Source organism: Passer domesticus, chromosome 1 (assembly GCF_036417665.1).
Source record: "Passer domesticus isolate bPasDom1 chromosome 1, bPasDom1.hap1, whole genome shotgun sequence".
In the NCBI taxonomy this organism is placed as follows: Eukaryota; Metazoa; Chordata; class Aves; order Passeriformes; family Passeridae; genus Passer; species Passer domesticus.
In genome coordinates this window covers 41,081,148-41,099,010 of record NC_087474.1, presented here as the reverse complement: position 1 = coordinate 41,099,010, position 17,863 = coordinate 41,081,148, and the positions used below count along the sequence as shown (strand labels likewise).

The following is a 17,863-nucleotide window of genomic DNA, read 5'->3' as shown; positions in this document are numbered from 1 at the left end:
TATAAATATGATAAATATGACCAATTTACATTGTTCTGCAGAAAGACTGTAAATGTTCTAGAAGTAACAGGGGATTTCGAAAACGAAGTGTTGAGGGGTGGTCCCTCACTTGGAATTCTATTATATAATGCCAGTAGTCTTTATTTCTTCATCTGCAGAGATAGAGCAAAATGTGAAAGTATCACAAAGCTGGCAGCTTAAGATGTTAAGACAATAATGTTCCAATTCTAAATAACATTAAAATATTTAGGTGTGGATTTCTTTTCTTTTTTTTTTAGTTAATTCAGTCTGTCGTGAAATGGCTCATTAAATCAAGTTAGTTCTGAGCTTTTTGTTCTGTTCCTTATGATGATTCTTTGTGCCAGTCAGTGTTACCAGCTTAATTTCTGGATGATTTTTTGATTTCTTAGTTGGTACATTGATGAATTTTTTACTTTACAATGTTTCACTTTCACATTTTTGCTTCCCTTTCTTTGTTTACAGTCTGCCACATTTATACTAATTCTGAAGTAACTGCATTTTGAAATTCTCTTTTTTCTTCTTGTTTTTGCTTGCTATGAGTATATGTATACACATGCAAACATTTGTGGTCCCAGCAGCCTCTTTTCCAAACATTGCATCTGCATTATTTTTCTGTTTGATTTGTTGGCCTTTCGACAGAGCCTTTGCCTACAGACCCCATTACCTTCTTATTCCATTTATCATTACGTGTGGCTTCCATGGAAGCAATGTAAAGCTCATTATGTAATAGAACTCATGCTTGTGAGTAGTTCTTTCGTTCAGCATAAACTGAAGTTACATTTTACTATAATTTTTTTCCCTTTTTTTACAGATTTGCATGGCAATTCTTAGGACATACATTAGTATCAAAGAATCAGGCCTCCTAAAACGTGCAGGTATGGCATAGTAGTAGCTGTTCATGTATCTTTGTTGCTTAGCTTATTTAAAGCAAATTGAATAGGCTGTTGAAAGAGAAATGGTTGCCACTTCATCAGTGAATAAAACGTTCTTCAAATTAAAGAATACATTCAATCCCTGCATTTTAATTGTTCCATTTCCCAGTAAGGAAATTTAGATAAGCACTTAGTTCAGGAGGTTCTTAGAAATCTTACTTCCACATAAAATTAACATACCTGACTGTAACTAGACTTGGGAGTAGAAATATGTAAATAAGGCAGGTAGGAGGCTTAACAGAACCCAAATTTTATTAAGGTGCTTTTGAACACCCTGGCCAAACATCAAAAACCCAAGAACTTGAGAATGGAAGCTCTAGAAATTAAGTGTTGCTACTGCACCCCACCCCCAACAGCTTTAGTTTAGTCCTTACACCATATATGCAAACGATTTTGATTAACACATTTTAGGGACTGCAGTTCATTCAGGTCCATCTGAGCTTTTGAGTTCAGTCAGAAAGGGCTTTTGTTTTGTTTTTACTCTGGACAGTGATTCCTTTTATACCAGTCCTGAGCAGTCTTAAAGTTTTTAAAAGCTTCTTAGAGTGTAGCAGAATGAGAACAGGGAATTCAGTTGCACCGTGTGACACTGCAGTGTTCCCGTGCTGAACGCAGGAGTGTTTTAATGTGGGTAACACTGGATTCCAGCAGGCCACAGTATGTGTTTGTCAACTGGAACAGATTGTAAGACCATCCACTGTAACAGAGCACTTCTGGAGCTTCCTGGCTGGAAAGGCCTGACTGCCTTGATGCATGTAACAAATCTAACCTGGGGTTGTTAATTCTTCTTGTGCTGCACCAAATCAGCTAAACTTTCTGGGAACCTACAGGGCTTACAGTGCTCAGCACAATCATACAACATATTTCAGAATAGTCAGTCTGGTTCTGGTAAGGTTAACACTGTATTTCAAACTGGATCCTTTCACCTGTTTTTCCTCCTATCCCTGTTCCACAATGTCTTGGACAATTAAGCATTGTTACACTGCTGTCTAAAATGTAAGGAAATAACTTGTTTAAATAGTCAGCATCAGTTAACCCCAAAGTGAAATTCACTTTAATTGCTTTTTCAGTCCAGATATTTGTGCAGTATTACAAAGAAGTTAGTCCTGGTGTGGATTTTGCTTCTGAAGTGCTGAACAGTCTTCTTGTTTCATTGCTCAATAACTGCTTGTTGCAGGAAGTATTTCAGATATTGAATGTAATTGTACAAATCAAGACACTGGTAGGTGACTTTGTAATATTTTTTAAATCTTAGTTTTACAATTTTAGTTTTTTGATTACTATGCCATTTATTATTTAGGTTTGTTTTTACTCTGGTACTTAAATCTTGGGTGAGGGGAGTAATTCAGAATACCCTATTACAAAATCTCTACGCTTTCTTATTGAAGGGAATTGCAAAACTGAATGTACTTTTTCTGTCTCTATTAGCCAGCTGTAGATGTTCTTCTGAAAGTTTTTGATCATGTGGCTTCTTTGAATATAAGAAATGCTGTGCCTACATTAATCAGTACCTTCTGTAAGGTATGAATTTCATTTGTACTACTGCTGCTTGTTGGAATTTCTGAAATACGTTGCCTGTTTGAAAACTCAAGCATATCAATTTAAAAACCAGTACTGAAATAATATTGAAAGTGTTACTGTGAGTAACTGAATTCGTGGTATCAATTTTCATTTATTCCTTCATTTTTGACTGAGATTCACTGCGATGTGCTTTTCCCAATGTTGTTTGCCACTTACCTCTGAAGATGCGTTGTCATCAAAAGTTTTAACATGCTTACTTTTCTTACCTTGTTTGATCTTACAGCTCACTGATGCTGGTATGTTCCTTGAGTCAGAACATTTTGACTACATTATTAAGGTACTTCGCCAATTGCAAGTTTCCAGTTGGGAAATTAGTACTGTTATAAACATGAAATCCAGGTATGTCTTTAAGGAGCTATTCTCTAATTATAGCTGCTTAGCTCTTTCTTCAGCATCTGTTTTTATAAATGTATGTGGAATCTTTAAAAGATGTGTTGGGTGAAAATACTACCATATCATGCTTAATTGTATTTTAAAGTGCAGTCAATCTACTGTGTTTTAAAGATCAAGTATTGTTAAATCAAAATTTAGATTCTGACCACAATTACTAGTTTTTTCCATATCAGTCATCATTGTACAATTTGCTGCCAGCTGTGATAGAAGTTTATATAGCTAGCCAAATTAGAAACATCATGGTTTAATATGTAATTTAAAATACTAATATATCATTTACCCACTTAAGCAAATGGTACTTCTGCAATAAACAACCCTTCTAGGATTAGTTATAATCTGTCGTTTTCTAGTTTCCTTTACAGTGTGACTACATAAACATTTGTGCCAACACTGCTAGGGAGGAGGGTCATTTTTTGAGTACTGCTGGGATATGCTGCACAAAATGTCAAATCTGTTCAAAAACTTCTAATACTTCCCTATCTCTTGAACAAGATTGTGATCCTTTTTCATTTTTGTATCGTCTGCATCATACACACACACACAAATTGAGAAACTAAATTTGTGATTCATGAACTTACATTTGATTCTTAGTGGAAACCAAATATGCAGCATCTGTGAAAATAGCTCTGCTCAATTATTTGTTTAATACAGGCAATAACTTCCCTTGGCAAGATTTTAAATGAGCTTTTCAGTGTGCAGTTTGTGTAATGTGAAGCAAATAGGATCAAAAATCACATCTGTTTAATGTTCGTATGTGATAATTTGTTGTTCAATAAGATGTGTTAAAATTCAAGTATTCTTTTTTTCATATGGAAGAATTAAGGAAAGGTGTTTTGAAAAGACATGGATTTTTGACTTCAACTTGGCAGTGGCTGAAATTCAGGTACAGTATGTGTGCTCTTCGTGACTTCTTTTAAACCTACATGAAATAGCATTTTCTATACATTTTTTAATTAGTGGGCTTTATTATCAAGTATAGTGAGCTTATGCAAAGCCATGTTTGGGAAGGGTTAATGTGCAGGAGAAAACTGTCTTTGGCCTTTCTGTAATGTCAGTATTTTCATTTACATACTTGTAGTTTTTACCTTTGTTTTGCATCAAATTCAAAGATTTTGTAACTTTAAGCAATTATTTCCTCTGCTTTACATTTGTTGTGCTTGTAACTAGTAGTGGTATATCATTCCTCACCAAAAAAATTTATTTAATACATTATTTAGCAAATAGAGTTCATATCTGGTATAAAAACACACAATTGTAAAAGCAATTGACAACATTGAGCAGTATTTTAAAGAATAAGAAAATATTGTAAAACATTCTTTATTTGGACACTTGTGTCTTTCATATTCAAGGTCAGATTACTCATTATGCATAATTATAATATAGTTTGCATATTCTCACACATCCTGTGTAGATCCGGAGATTGAACTGTAAAAAGGGAAAAAAACAGTACTGATTTTTTACTCCTTTAACACCAGCATTATCAAGTGATCTGGCAAGCAAAAGACTAATTCAAATAGAAAATAACCATAAATTCAGCATGCATCATGGGAAAAAAGTACTGAATAAATGCCAGTTCCTAAATAGGATGAATAAGTTATGAGCTTTCTCAATTGGGGTCATGACACGAAAAAAGGAATTTAATTTCTTGAGTGATAGAAGTAATTAGCAGTCCATGCAAGTTTGGCAACATGTAACTGCCATATGACCATGAAGGTTCTTGGCAGTAGCTGCATTTGTTTTCTCCTTTAAGTCTATCCCAGGTACAGATCTCAAATTTCACTATATCTTCTGTTTGGTTTTCTGGAAGCAGTTTTGCTTATATTTATCCTTTGCCTCCTTTACAGCATTGCAAGGAAAAAAGGGATTGGACTAAGTTGGGAGCTTTGTATCTTAATGCAAGAACTGGATGTGAAAATTTTGAGGATCTTCAGAAATTGTTTTTATCTATTGCTGAAATTTTAGCCAAAGATTCTGAGACAGACAGACCAGGAGTCCCTTTTTGTGATTTTGCTGATATAGGTAAAATTAAGATGCAAGGCTTTTTGTAGAGGTTTTAAAAGAGATAAAAAATTAATTAATATAGGTTTTTTATTATTAGTTAATTTTATGTTACAATATTCTGAATCTTTTGAGGTGTAAATACAGTCAGCTGTAATGTTCAGTACAAGCTATTTTCCAGTAGACATAAAATGCTTACACTTGAGGAAGATTCTGAAGGAGGAACAGTAGAGTTTTCTGAAATCAAAGAGAGAACCCAGAATTCATAATCTTTCAATAAAAATGGCCTATGCTCAGGACAATGGCAAATGTATTTAAGTATTCTCATGTAAAGTGTCACATGAAAATGTTATATTATGTTAATAGCACAAATAAGTTTTACTGCTGTAAGTATATATATACCTGTGTGTTTTAGAACACATTGAGCAGGTTACATCCTGTATATAATTTGTACCTTTTTTTTTTGGTAAGTTGGATTTTTAGAATTATTTTATTCTCCAAAGAATCAATGGTTTCTGCAAGGGCTGGGTGCTCAAGAACCCAATGTTTTAATAGTTATGGTAGATTTTCTTGCCTCTTTCCTTCCCATGCCCCTTCATTTGCATATCTGTATCATTCTTCCTAATGAGTTTGCAGATTACTGAAGCTTGGTGAAGTGTCAGTGGAATATTAAATTGTTTTGCAAAGGATTGCTTAGATATTTTTCAACCTGTATTATCTACTAAAACATGAGTATTTATTCCAGATATGTGACATGTCCTTTCTGACCACACACTTTCATATCATAAAAAGCTTCCAGTTGTTTCACAGGGAGATTTTGTTGGAGCTTGGAACTTAGTCTATCTTTCCTAAAGCAGTGGTCTCCCAACTGATAGGCACTTCCATCAGTAAAAATTTTTGAGCAGTGACCCACAATTTATTTATTTATGTATTATATACATGTGCTACTACACCAATATATTAAATTCTCTATAAACCATACACAAAAAACAGGAATTACAAATACAAGATAAATATTAAACGAACACTGTTTTTTAAAGTATTTTACTTATTTTTATTTTCTAACAGTACAAATCAATATTTCCTTCACACAGCTGAATGGATTGTTGTACTCACACCCTACTTTAGACCACTGCTCAGAAATTCTAACAGTGCTTTCAAAGAGGTTGTAATTACTCAGTTCTGCAAGTACCAGAATTTCTTTGTGGTGCTAGAAAATGTAAAGCTTACTTTACAAATAATGATGTTACTAAATTATGCCATTACATGTCCAAGCATTTTGTGGATGACTTAGACTACTATGAAATATTGTCTGAATAAACTACAGTTAGAATAGAATAGAGTTAAAATAGAATATGGTTATAGAATAAACAATAGTTATTTACCCTACTTCTGATGTTAAGACTTAGGAAGTTGCTGCTTTCAATGGCAAATATTTCAGAAAATGTATTTAGTATTTTCACAATTGCTGTGTTTTTGAAATGTGTGATTTCTTTAAAACTGGGTTTACATATTAAATAAATAAACAAATAAACCTTATTCTTTTTCTTTCCAGTAATGAAAAATTCACAGCATAATAAAGCAGACAAACTTTTCATTGGAAGGACTGGGATAAGCGTAATGTATTCATATCACAAAGTACTGCAGTGGATAAAGGTATGCAGTGCTACAGGAACCTGACTGGAAGAAAAAGAGAAAAAGAATTAGTAATTTCTCTTCTGAAAATTAAACTCTAGTTCCTCTAGTGGAATGATTGGGTGTGCCACCTGCCTCCCTGCCATCTTAGTACTTCCTAACTCTCCAGGTGGACCAAAGCATTTTATTGTGCCTTTCTGAGCAGTAGTCTCCTAAGGAGCCTGTCATAACTTACAACATAGAAACTGATTGCTCATGTTCATTTTGTGATTTTTCTGAGCTGATGTTGAACCTGAACTGAGACAGATCTTCCTGAGATTCTGGGGTGAGGTGCTGATGGAATTATTTCCCAGAAACATTACTTTCTTCTGTCTGACAATCATGTTGCATTCTGAGACCTTCCAGCTGATATTTAGAGAAGTTTGGGCAATTTCCTGCGCTGGTGCTTGTGCATCTGACCTCAAATAGAATGAATAAGGCCAGGAAGACAGAAAAGCAGTATAGCACGTCTGCACTTGGTGAACTGCCTGTTCCCAGAACACTTGAAGTGCTTTTCTTCCACTGAATCTAGGTTTCTAAGTTCTGTGAATCTTGTAAAACTCCAGTGTCACAAAGAAATACCTTTACAATCATGTCTTTGCTGTCAGACATTGCACAGGGCCGGGGCTAAGAGACTAGACTTTTGACTGGATGTTTTACATTCCTTACACCTCAGGCAGTATTGGTCATAATTTCACTGCAGTAAGATCCATTTCAATGTTAAATTAGTCTTTTTCTTCCTGGAATGAACCAGTGCATACCAAACTCTATCTCTTATAGAAAGCAACTTGAAAAGTTACAGCATAAGAAATAATATAAACCCCCAGTGATTTTAGATTGTGATTTGGTCAGTGATCCCGTTCTGAACTTGGGTCTGATCCCTTCAGCTAATAATTATGCTGTACTGGGAAGTTCCTCATCCCCTACAAGATGATTTCTAGCATGCATTGTTATGAACAGAAGGAAATGCTCTCAATCCCCTGTTGTCTCTTGAAGTTTTGGGTTGGCTTTTCTTAGTGAATTACCATTAGGGATGCGAACCTTTCTGGTTCGCATTGAGGAATTAAATTGTCTTTTGTACAACTCTCTCTAGGGGATGACCTTCAGGAATTCTGTTATGTAAAATATCTGTGCACAGCTCAATCTGTTTCCAGGGTCAAGCTAAGTCCCAGGAGATATATGGTAGAGGTGCTTAGTCTAGAGACAGGTTACCTGTTCTGATGAACCATTAATTTTGCAGTATCGGCTTCATCATTGCATGGTTTTCAGCAAGTCACTTTCAAGCTGCAGCACAGTGTGGTACTGTTTAAGAGTAAAGGGAAGGAAAGAGGGTCTTTGCACTTGAGTAATACTGCACTAGAACTCTGAGCATTTTTGTTCCACAAAATTTAGCAGTTAGAACAGTTAGGATACTCCTTACCATAGAACAGAGACTCTCAACTTGTGGCATTGAGGAGTGGTAGTGCTGACATGCCCACTGAAGAGCTTAGTTTGGCTTGGATTTTGGCTGTCTTCTTCAGCATATAGTGTTTGTGTGTCTTCAGACATTTTAGCTGTTTTCCAATCAATCTTAAGGGAGAGCCTTATCTTGGATTGCACAGCCCCTGATATTTCAAGGAGATTCATCTTCATGTCCTTATTTCAGAGGTCCAAGATGTGAGAAGCACATGTAGTGTTATTCTTGTACAACATGAGTTACTAAACGTAGACGCTTCTTACAATACTATGATTTCTTTCATGTCTAGAGCAAAAGATCTTTATTTATTTGAGAGTGTTGTGTTAGGTGTCAAACCTACTTCTCAAGAGATTACTGACCAAGATCCTCAAACAGCTTTGTAGACAGCCTGTGTTGACCATATTAGTGTGTGAATGAGGCTCTGCTCTCAATGATTTTTATCAGAACTGGCAGATCCCAAATTTATCTCTGCTTCAGGAAGCTGTCATTCTTACCTCTCTCTACCTGTTTCACTCCATTATATTTATCAGATAAATCCCTAATCCTGGGCTGATGGGTTAGTATCTACTTGGTCCATATCTTTTTTTGCCCAAAAGGTAGTCCAGAAAGTAAGATAGAAGTGAATTTCCTGTTCCTGCTCTGCCCAAATTAATTTTGGCTTTAGGACATGCCCTGTGCTGTTTTATGAATATGTTGGACTGCCTGAAACTCTAAATGTGCTTTTCATATAATTTTTCCTTCAAGAAATCCAACCCCTTTATTGCAGAGCTTTGGTGGCTCTTGGGGGTAAAATATGTATGCTGCTTGACCTGAAGAGAATTTTCTTGGTAAGAAGTAAAGAAAGTTCATAAAACAGATGTACTTAAAAAAAACATGCAACAAACAGCCAAAAAGTTGTTAAGATGAAGTTTCTGTAAAAAACCAGTCTAAATACCAATCTGGAATCTGATGATACAGTGTTGGCCAGATAGGCCCAACCTCTTCCTGGTTTTTGTCCTCCTGCTTACACTCATAAGTTTTCTTTGACTTATGCTGGAGTAATTATTTCAGTTTAACAATTAAATCTCTGTTGAAAAATTAAAATTCTCTGTATGATCTTTTAGAATGTTGTAGATTGTGTAGTACTGAATGAAATCAAAATTAAAAATATTAATAAACCAAAGTAAGCACATCCAAATTAATTGCAAAGTATAATAAAAAGACTGTATTGAACATGATATAGTAGAAATAATGTTATGGGTCATAGTGTGTTGGGAACTCTTCGACAGTAGGTTGGTAGAGTTTTTTTGTCTACATGATAAAAAAAACCCTAAACCCTTAATTTGAAATTCTACTGGACTTCAACCCTGACTCATTTTGGAACAGATAACTGCATTGATACCTATAAATCTGTCACCAAATTAAATCTGTTCTGTTTTAGTAAATATACTCTGTGTTCACTGATACCATTGCTTTCTCTGACTTTCCCTCTTTCCCTGTCCCTCTTACATCCAGGGAAGGAAGGTTTTGGATAAACTGCATGAGCTACAGATAGATTTTACACTCTTGAAAGGACTTGTAGGTACAGGGAGATCAGCATCCAGATGTCAGATTGTTAATAAAGCCACAGAAATCTTTCTTTATTCTGGAAATTTGGATGGAGCAACAAGGGTATTGAGAGGTAAGCCTGTCTTAAAATTTTGACTTAAATTTGAACAGTTCACTTCTATGACAGATTTCAGATAAAAGTTACAAGCTGGTCTGTGTTACTAAATATAGTCAGTAATACTGAGGCAACAAAAGAAAGGTGATCGTCTTACTGGTTAATATTCTCCTTTATATGTATAAGAAATATTACAACTAATTTTTTCAGATGTTTTCACAGTATTCTACAATCAACACCATTCTACCTAAAAATCTGCTGTAATGAGGTAGGAGTGCAGCTTGGATAATGACACTGTCCCATGCTGGGAGTGTAGTTTTCCTTTCAATCAGGGGACATCCAGTGTCAAATTTCTGGCTTGGGTCAATGCAATGTTCCTTTGCACCTCACAGTATCCTCATTTAATATAATTGCTTTAGAACAGTACCATATTTCTGCAATTATTATGTATGGATTTTTGGAACTCTGATGTGCTGAAAAGATAAGAAATTCAGAAGGAAAAAGAATGGAGTGTATGCTGTAAAGTGATATTGAGGATGTAAATTTGCTGTTCGGTTTTATAGCTGTACATAGATACACACATATCTATATATGGCACTGACAGTCCATTTTACTGCAGTGATATTTCACAAAAGGGGTGATTTACAATATAACAGTTCAGAGAAATAGTCTGAGGAGTATTGGTCATGAGGAACAAATTATTAATAAGTCAAGCTGCACTTCCTGTGCAGTTCTGAAGTTTGTGTCATGGTACAGTTTACAGTAGATTCTTAATGCCCCAAAGTCTCAACAAGCAGAAGTTCCAGTTCCTAAAAATAACACTGCACTATTGTTTGCTGCAGAGTCAGAGTGGATCACAGATGCACCCATGTGGCCCTGTGATAAAATGGACATCCTCAATCGACATAATCTGTTATGTGCAATAGCACACAAATACTTGAGGAAGAGTTTGTACAGGCAGGCATTTGAAGTTCTGCAGAACTTACCGGGTTTGCAGAAACATTCTGGTAAGTAAAGAAAAAGATACTGTGTAAAGAGCTAAAAATGTAACAGATGATTCTGTGCTGTTCTTGTAGTGTTTTCTAGCTAAAATTTGTTGAAGTAAGATGGGTTTATACAAGCCTGTTTCTATTTTCCAAAGAGTATAGTGTCAGTTAAATATGTGTTGTGCTCTGCAGCTCTTGCTGCACTTGTGCACACACACTTGGATGTGCACACACACCCATCCTCTTTTGCTCAGTTACTACACAGGGCAACAGGAAAAACTTATTACATTTTTAAGGATCTATACAGTGAGATAAAACAGGAATATTTTAATTTTATTTTATCTTAATTTCAGGTGAATCATGTGGGGATTTTTTTCTTTAACTGAGCTGGCTAACCTAAGTGTCTCTTACATACCATGTTAAGAACCAAGTGCTCTTTCAGGCTTAATTTATCTGAGTTTATCCAAATTTTGGATGAGTACTTCAAAATGAGATATGTACTTACTTAGGTTCCACTGAGGAAACCTCAGCTGATTCCTGTGTGTAGGTCTCAGTCTACTGCCACTTTTAGGTATGTTAGGAGAGATTGGTTGGAAGACTATCTACTTTAGAGAATACTGAAAGGATCTAGTTCTTCTAATTATGATGTAAATACAACAAGGCTGCTCTGCCCTGCCAAAAGCATGACAGAGTAAGAGTAGAAACAGAAAACCGAGGGGGTTTTTATTGGTTGAAATCTTAAATCTGAGAGATCCGATGAAGATTATATTTACAGGCTGGAGCAAGTGAATGTATTTTTATGTGATTCTATTGGTTTTGGCAGCAAATTGTTACTTGAACCTTAACACTTGACCTTCACAATTTGAATGAATTACTGTATGAAAAGTCTTTTGATTAACAAAGCATTCATGTTATCACAACCTTGTTCCATCTTGCTGATAAGGGCAAGAGTTCTGATTTAGGTACTGATTGAGAAACGACCCTTGAACTAGATTTGCATTTTCATTAATTCAGTAGTTAATATTTTTAATTTCATTTCAGATATTATAGAGGCTTCTCAATACAGTTGCCTTTTTAACAAGCTGATAAATGCCTGTTTTGAGAACAAGAACCTTGCGGTCTCATCTTCTGCAGTAGACTTCATGCTTTCCAAAAAAATTGCTATTGATTTTGTTTTACTTAGAGGATTAATCACAGCTTTGGGAAGAAGTTCTTTATGGTCCAAAGCTAGGACCTATTACAAATGTAAGTTGCTTCTTAAACAATATTCTCCCCTTACATTCTTTAGATAATGTGCTAATAAGGTTTCAGATAATGAATAAAAAGAAAACCAGTAATTTCTGTGTCACTCTCAGGAATTTATTTGTAACCAAAAATACTTATTAGGAAATCGTGAGTTGAAAATAAGAATCAGTGCATACTACCTGGTGTGAAATAAATGTAATAGTGATAAAATTAATTTTTTACATTCAATTCCAGAATTTCAAGTACGTGAAATCTGAAATGGTTGAAAAGTGTATCATCTTCACATTTTCATCTAGGCAAATTAGATTTCTTGTACTTCTCTCTAGAAGTGTACCAACATCTCTGTGGTGGTAAAATTATTAATATTTAAGATTTGAGAAGTCTGGCTAATTGTTTTATCCTAACTATAAGAAAATTCATTTCAACTAAAAGCTAATAGTCTGTGATTGTTTTCGACTCCCCATTTCAGAGCTAAGGTAATAGTGGGTGCACCACTCTGCAGAGGGTCTCTCCATACGGTCACATTATTACTGTTAGAGTCTGTCTTAGAGTCATTGAGGTTAGCAGACTGCTTTAAGAGACCATCCTTTCTGGGATGGATACTTGATTTTGTTAACATTGGAATTCGATTTTTTCCTCATCTCTTTTTTTCCCCTTGAAATGCTCTGTATGTTGGGTTGCTGGGATCACTTGGCAGAAGAGAGGGGAACAAAGCAGGAGATGCTGTTCAAATGTTCTCTCATTTGACCATGATTAACAACTTCTGTCTGACCTGCCTACATTGTACTTGTGTTATCACAGACTTGCTGTCTCCAGACTTCTCACAGAGCTTTTTAATCTTAACTGATGAAACTCATTGGAAAAAAAAAAAATCCCAACATTTTACAACTGTGAATATTACGTGTGAATGCTGTGTGCTGTGTTTTCCAATCAGGCCATTTCATAGGTGAAGATCCATTAAGGCTTTGGGGTTGGGGTTTTTCCACTTTTAGTCACACAGAAGAAGACACATCTGTGTTTAGTATTGGTAATCCTAATTCCTCATTTTCTACATTTACTCTCAGATGCTTTATCACTGGGTTGCTACCCAGAGCTGCAGGGAAATTTATATCATAAATTCCTGAAGATTCCCTCTTACCTGTCTGAAGTTGAGATGCTGTTGGCCATTGAAATATTTCTTGTTTCAAATGCCAGTGATATTCAAAGTTCCAGGACTACTATTCAGACTCTTCAAATAGTGCTGAAAAGGTTTGTTGTCAGATGTGTACCATTTTGATTGTATTTATTCATGTGATCGTGTAAGTAATGGATCTTGTTTTCCTTATTCTTCCCAAAGAATACCTCTCTTCCTTTTGTTCCTTGGATAAGTGAGAAGTTTTTTATCTCTTGTTCCCATGTGTATGCTTTTGTATGTCTGTTTTCTTAAATAGTAAGTTCTGCTCTTGCAAAAATGTAGGCACGTCACTTAGGCACCACCGTGTTCCAAAAGTAATTAATTATATACCACAATTGAGTAAACCTTCTGGATTCAAGCATGTACATGAATTCTTGCTATATCCAGTTCATTAAATGGTTTGCATTCCTTTGCTGAATCTTCCAGTCCAGAGATATTTTTTCGTGAAATGTGCTGTGAATATTGCAGAGCTACTTTGCACTGGTATTAAAGCTTACTACTTTTCATTACCATTAAAGATGTTAAAAATACTCTTTCTATAACTTTTTAATTCTTCAGAACAGTAATATAATCTGTCTAGAAATTAGCATAATGCTTATCAGTGAAAAATACACTGATTATTTTAATGTTTTTGTAATTTTCCTGCCAGTACAAAGTGTTAGACAAGTGACATATAGGCCTGTATGGTAACTAATTTTATATTTGTTAAAATTCCCTTACAGATCTGAAGATACAGTTCAGAATAGCAGTGCCTATCACGAGGCAGTGGAGAGGCTGATGCAGGCAGCTCATTTATCTGATCCAAAGCTCTTTCTTAAGCGTTTGACAATGAATGTTAATATGGAAGAAGTTTACAGAGTGGAGCATTCATTTGCTCTAAAATGGCTTCAGGAGAATATGAAATGGGCTGAGAAGGTCTGGCTGTCCCAGTAGTTACTAAATAGTTTCTGCTGTATTCAGACTGTGCCTTACTGATTTACACAAGGTTTCAAACTCAAGTTGTGGTTTTAAATACTGTATTGATGATAATGCAGATAATAGCACAGAAAGAGCAATTTTTTTCCCTAACCATCACACTGACTTATATAGATGTTTTGCAATGGCATCACCAGATAATGAGGAAGCTGCAGCCTCAGAACCTACATTCTCCATTCTTACAAAGATTTAGCACTTAGCTTGTTTCTCCCAGCAGGTAATCATACAAGTGTAGTATAAGCATAGATAAAAGTGTAGGTAAGTGCATTGGTTGAGTGCATCTGCTGTTCTTGGGTGAGACATTTTCCATATTCATTCATTCATAGTCTGCAGTAGTAATACCTATGTCCTTTTGTCTGCCTCACAGTAACTTGTGAGGTCACTGTCCCACCTGTTTGCACCTTAGATCTTAATTTCTTTGCTCCAAAAGCCCAATAAAAAAGCACTAAGAGTAAAGTAACTTCAAAATCAGTTGAGACATGCCTGATTTAGGATACCTTTCTTCACAGAACTGAGAGCCTACACATTGCTCACAGCTGAAGGTTTAGTTGACAATTTAATTAGATATTTAATATATTAATTAGATATTAGATATCTAATTAAATATTAGATATTTATTTGATGTAGATGATAGCTTGTGTATGGTTTCACATTGGTATATAATGATACTTCCACTGAAAAGGAAAACTTGCATTCTCCCTTGATTGTGCTCTTAGAGAGAGGTAGGTTTGCCCATTTTTTAGGTTCTGCCAACTGCATGATGAGATGGAGATGGAGATTTCTAGCACGCTTGTTTCATCATTCCTGGTTCTTCAGGATTTCTGCTTTTTTTTCCACCTGAAAATTCTGAATCACATTCAAAGCATGAGTTGCATAAGTCACATTCTACAGCCTGAGTAAGAAGAACCAAACATTTAATACCAGAAAACCTCTCATGACAAAACAATACAGCCTCTGTCAAAGTTGATACTTACTGAGCTCACCACTTTTGTAGTGTTAGTTTAGATCTTCAGCACCAACCTTCACAAACTTGCCAATAATACAGCTCTTTTGGTCCTGCTCTCCATCCCCTCTAAAGCCTTTTGTTCTAAACACTTCAGCTTTTTTGGGTATAGAAGTTCCTGAGTTTTTAGGCTGTTCCATCATAAGTGAGATTAAGATGGGAGCGCAGGACCTCAGTGTTTGAAAAATGTCTCTCCTTTGGTGTAGCATAAGTCTGTTCTCAGCTGCTGCAGCATTATTTCACATGTCCTTTGCAGCTCTAAATCATGAAAGCCATCATGACCTTAGTACTGGATGGTTGTGTGGAGGGTTTAGGTGTCAGGTTTTTCTCTTTGGGGGAGGTTGCCATTCCAGTCTTGCAGTTTATGCCATTGATCTGATGTCATGAATCTGATTGTCAGTTGTTGGATTCCTGACCTCCTGAGGGCCAGGTCCTGAACTTTTTCAATACCACTTTTCATCGAGTCTGTTAAGGAGTTGCTACTGGAAGAGAGAGGATTGAATCTGATGACCACCAAGATCCCTACTTTCCTCCTGTGCCACCTGTACAGAAAAATACTAGGATAGAGGCTCTTGTTTTTTCACAGGGTATCATTCTTCTGTAGGGATCATCTGCCTGCCTTGTAAAAAATGGTAGATGCAATACCAGTGGTACCAGATGGCATTTCTGGGGGAGCCATTCACCTCAGTCTTAGAGTAAGTTTGCGCTGGTCCAAACAAACTCTGGGTTCTGCCCCTTCACATTCATGGAGATGATGACTCTGCCATTTGTAAGGGTATCCACCTGGTAAAATCTAACTGGATTCTGCTGATTTTGCTTCCCAGTAGCTGGAAGACTGGGTAAGAAGTAATCAGGTTTCAGGTGAGGCATCTAAACTGATGCTCTTGCAGGCACTCCAGCATTAGTCTAAAGAGCAATTTTGAAAGGTTCCAGCAAACTAAAACTGGTAGTAAGAAACAAAGTTATTTTTGCTAATTACTTCTTGTAAGATCCTTTGTGGCTTAATCTCCCTTGGAATTAGACAGAGGCTATCTGAACCTCAGCTAAACCCCTCATTTCTGTGAGTGGTACCCAATGTGGCTAATAGTGTGTTTGACAGACACAGAAGGACAAAATTCTCTTTGTAATTTGTATGGCTACAAAACTTGTGATGTTTTAGAGACAGTAGAATTTTTTCATCTATAAGCAGCCTTGAATTTTCACTTAGATCTTCCCCAGAACAAAACTCCAAATGTTGCTTTGTTTTTCAGACAAAGGTTGATCATTGACCTTCAAGCTTAACTTGGAGCTCTGTAAAATATTTGCAATGTTTTGGCTCCATCTCCTGAGTATCATCTTCAGTTGATAGGATGTAATCTCAGTTATGTTTTATATTAACAAGCAAAGCAAGCTCCCCACATCATTGCTCAGAAGTTTTGTTACAACTGAAGCTTCTAGTGTGTGTCAATATAGTGTTTCTCTCTTTATCACCATGATAAACCAGTAGGCAATTGAAACAACTTTGCTGTTAAGTCCTGTATTTCACTTTTTTGTTCTGTCTGGGTCCACGTGAAATACAATGCAAATCTCGTCATTTTGATGTGTATCAGAAGGCCAGAGTAACATTCTCGGTAACATTCTCAGTATTTTGGTTAGAGAAATTCCATGTGCCAAACAGGACAAAACTCCACTGTGGAATGGAAATGAGCCCAGAAAGATGGAAAAAGTATCCTGAAGAATAACATTAAGTACAGCAGAGGCAATGCAGTTTTGCAGAGCCTACTGAGGACCACTCAGTAGACAATATCCATATTTTTGCTTTCTCCCATTATAAGTTAAGCTGAAAGAACTTCTGTTTGACATTAAACAACATATTTGGTATCATTTTTTCATAGGAAATAAAATGTATGTTTACCTGTTTGCAGAGAGAGAGAGATGGAAAAATGTGCAAATAAAACCTTCCCTGTGCTGTGCTCAGTAGCTTGGAGTAGACAACACCGTGCTCCTTCAGTATGTTGCTAGATGCATGAGAAATTCCCTCTGTGAAAATCTTTCTTCAGTTTTCACTGATTACACACTATGCTCTTGGGAAAATTATTTTTGTTGGGTGTGGACAGTTTCTTGTAACTAAAACAGAATAATGTGGAAGACTTACCACAGTTTTATTTCAAAATACTGATAATTTTGAGAGATTCAAAATGCAGGACAGAGGTGAGAAGCTGGAAGTAGGACCTTGATGGTTTATGGTGTTTTATAAAGAGCAATGGGGGAGGAAGGGGGAGCATTTTGGAGGAGTTGTTAAGTTGTTAATAAATGTTTTTTTAATATTTATATAAAGCATTCAAAATATCTGAGTCTGTATTGTCATTAAATTATTTAATTATATTCAAATTCCTGTAATGAACACTCTTAGATGCAGCAAGATAGGCAAGCAGCAAAGTAGAGGTGGAGAGTTTAATATCTTGTAAGCACTACAAGAGCCTGGAGAATGATACGCCACATGAGGAGGTTAAGAAAGTGTGAAATCAGTCAGACTATGCAGTTCTTCATCACACCAGAGCCCACAATGGAGCAAATGCTCATGAATAAATTGGGCTGAAACTCCCAGCTGTGGAGATGGCCAGCTTCCAGCTTTAACTGGAAGTGGAGGCTACAGCCAGGGTTACAGGCTGTGCTCAGTTCACTGAAGAATTCAAATGGATGTTAGTAAGAGTTTCACTTGAGGAGAAATAGTAAGATTAAATATCTCTGTAGTAGTAGAAGTTTAATTACTAAAGTCTCAATGTCATTCTTCTCAGTGTAAT

At 36.0% G+C, this 17,863-nt stretch overlaps 1 protein-coding gene across 6 annotated transcripts in view; it reads left to right on the top strand.

Annotated features, from left to right (window-relative positions):
• TOPAZ1 (testis and ovary specific TOPAZ 1) overlaps positions 1 to 17,863 on the top strand; it is a 40,937-nt gene that overhangs the window by 22,406 nt on the left and 668 nt on the right. For 3 of the 6 annotated variants that reach the window (XM_064415657.1, XM_064415637.1, XM_064415648.1), the window contains exons 9-21: positions 833 to 896; positions 2,024 to 2,175; positions 2,382 to 2,474; positions 2,758 to 2,873; positions 3,744 to 3,810; positions 4,772 to 4,946; positions 6,481 to 6,581; positions 9,550 to 9,715; positions 10,540 to 10,704; positions 11,725 to 11,928; positions 12,993 to 13,176; positions 13,825 to 14,017; positions 16,985 to 17,410. In XM_064415657.1, the coding sequence (XP_064271727.1) occupies positions 833 to 896; positions 2,024 to 2,175; positions 2,382 to 2,474; positions 2,758 to 2,873; positions 3,744 to 3,810; positions 4,772 to 4,946; positions 6,481 to 6,581; positions 9,550 to 9,715; positions 10,540 to 10,704; positions 11,725 to 11,928; positions 12,993 to 13,176; positions 13,825 to 14,017; positions 16,985 to 17,014 (1,710 nt within the window). In that variant the 3' untranslated portion in view covers positions 17,015 to 17,410. Of the gene's footprint in view, positions 1 to 832; positions 897 to 2,023; positions 2,176 to 2,381; positions 2,475 to 2,757; positions 2,874 to 3,743; positions 3,811 to 4,771; positions 4,947 to 6,480; positions 6,582 to 9,549; positions 9,716 to 10,539; positions 10,705 to 11,724; positions 11,929 to 12,992; positions 13,177 to 13,824; positions 17,411 to 17,863 lie in introns of those variants that run through there. The other 3 variants (XM_064415666.1, XM_064415665.1, XM_064415676.1) reach the window with 2 other exon arrangements.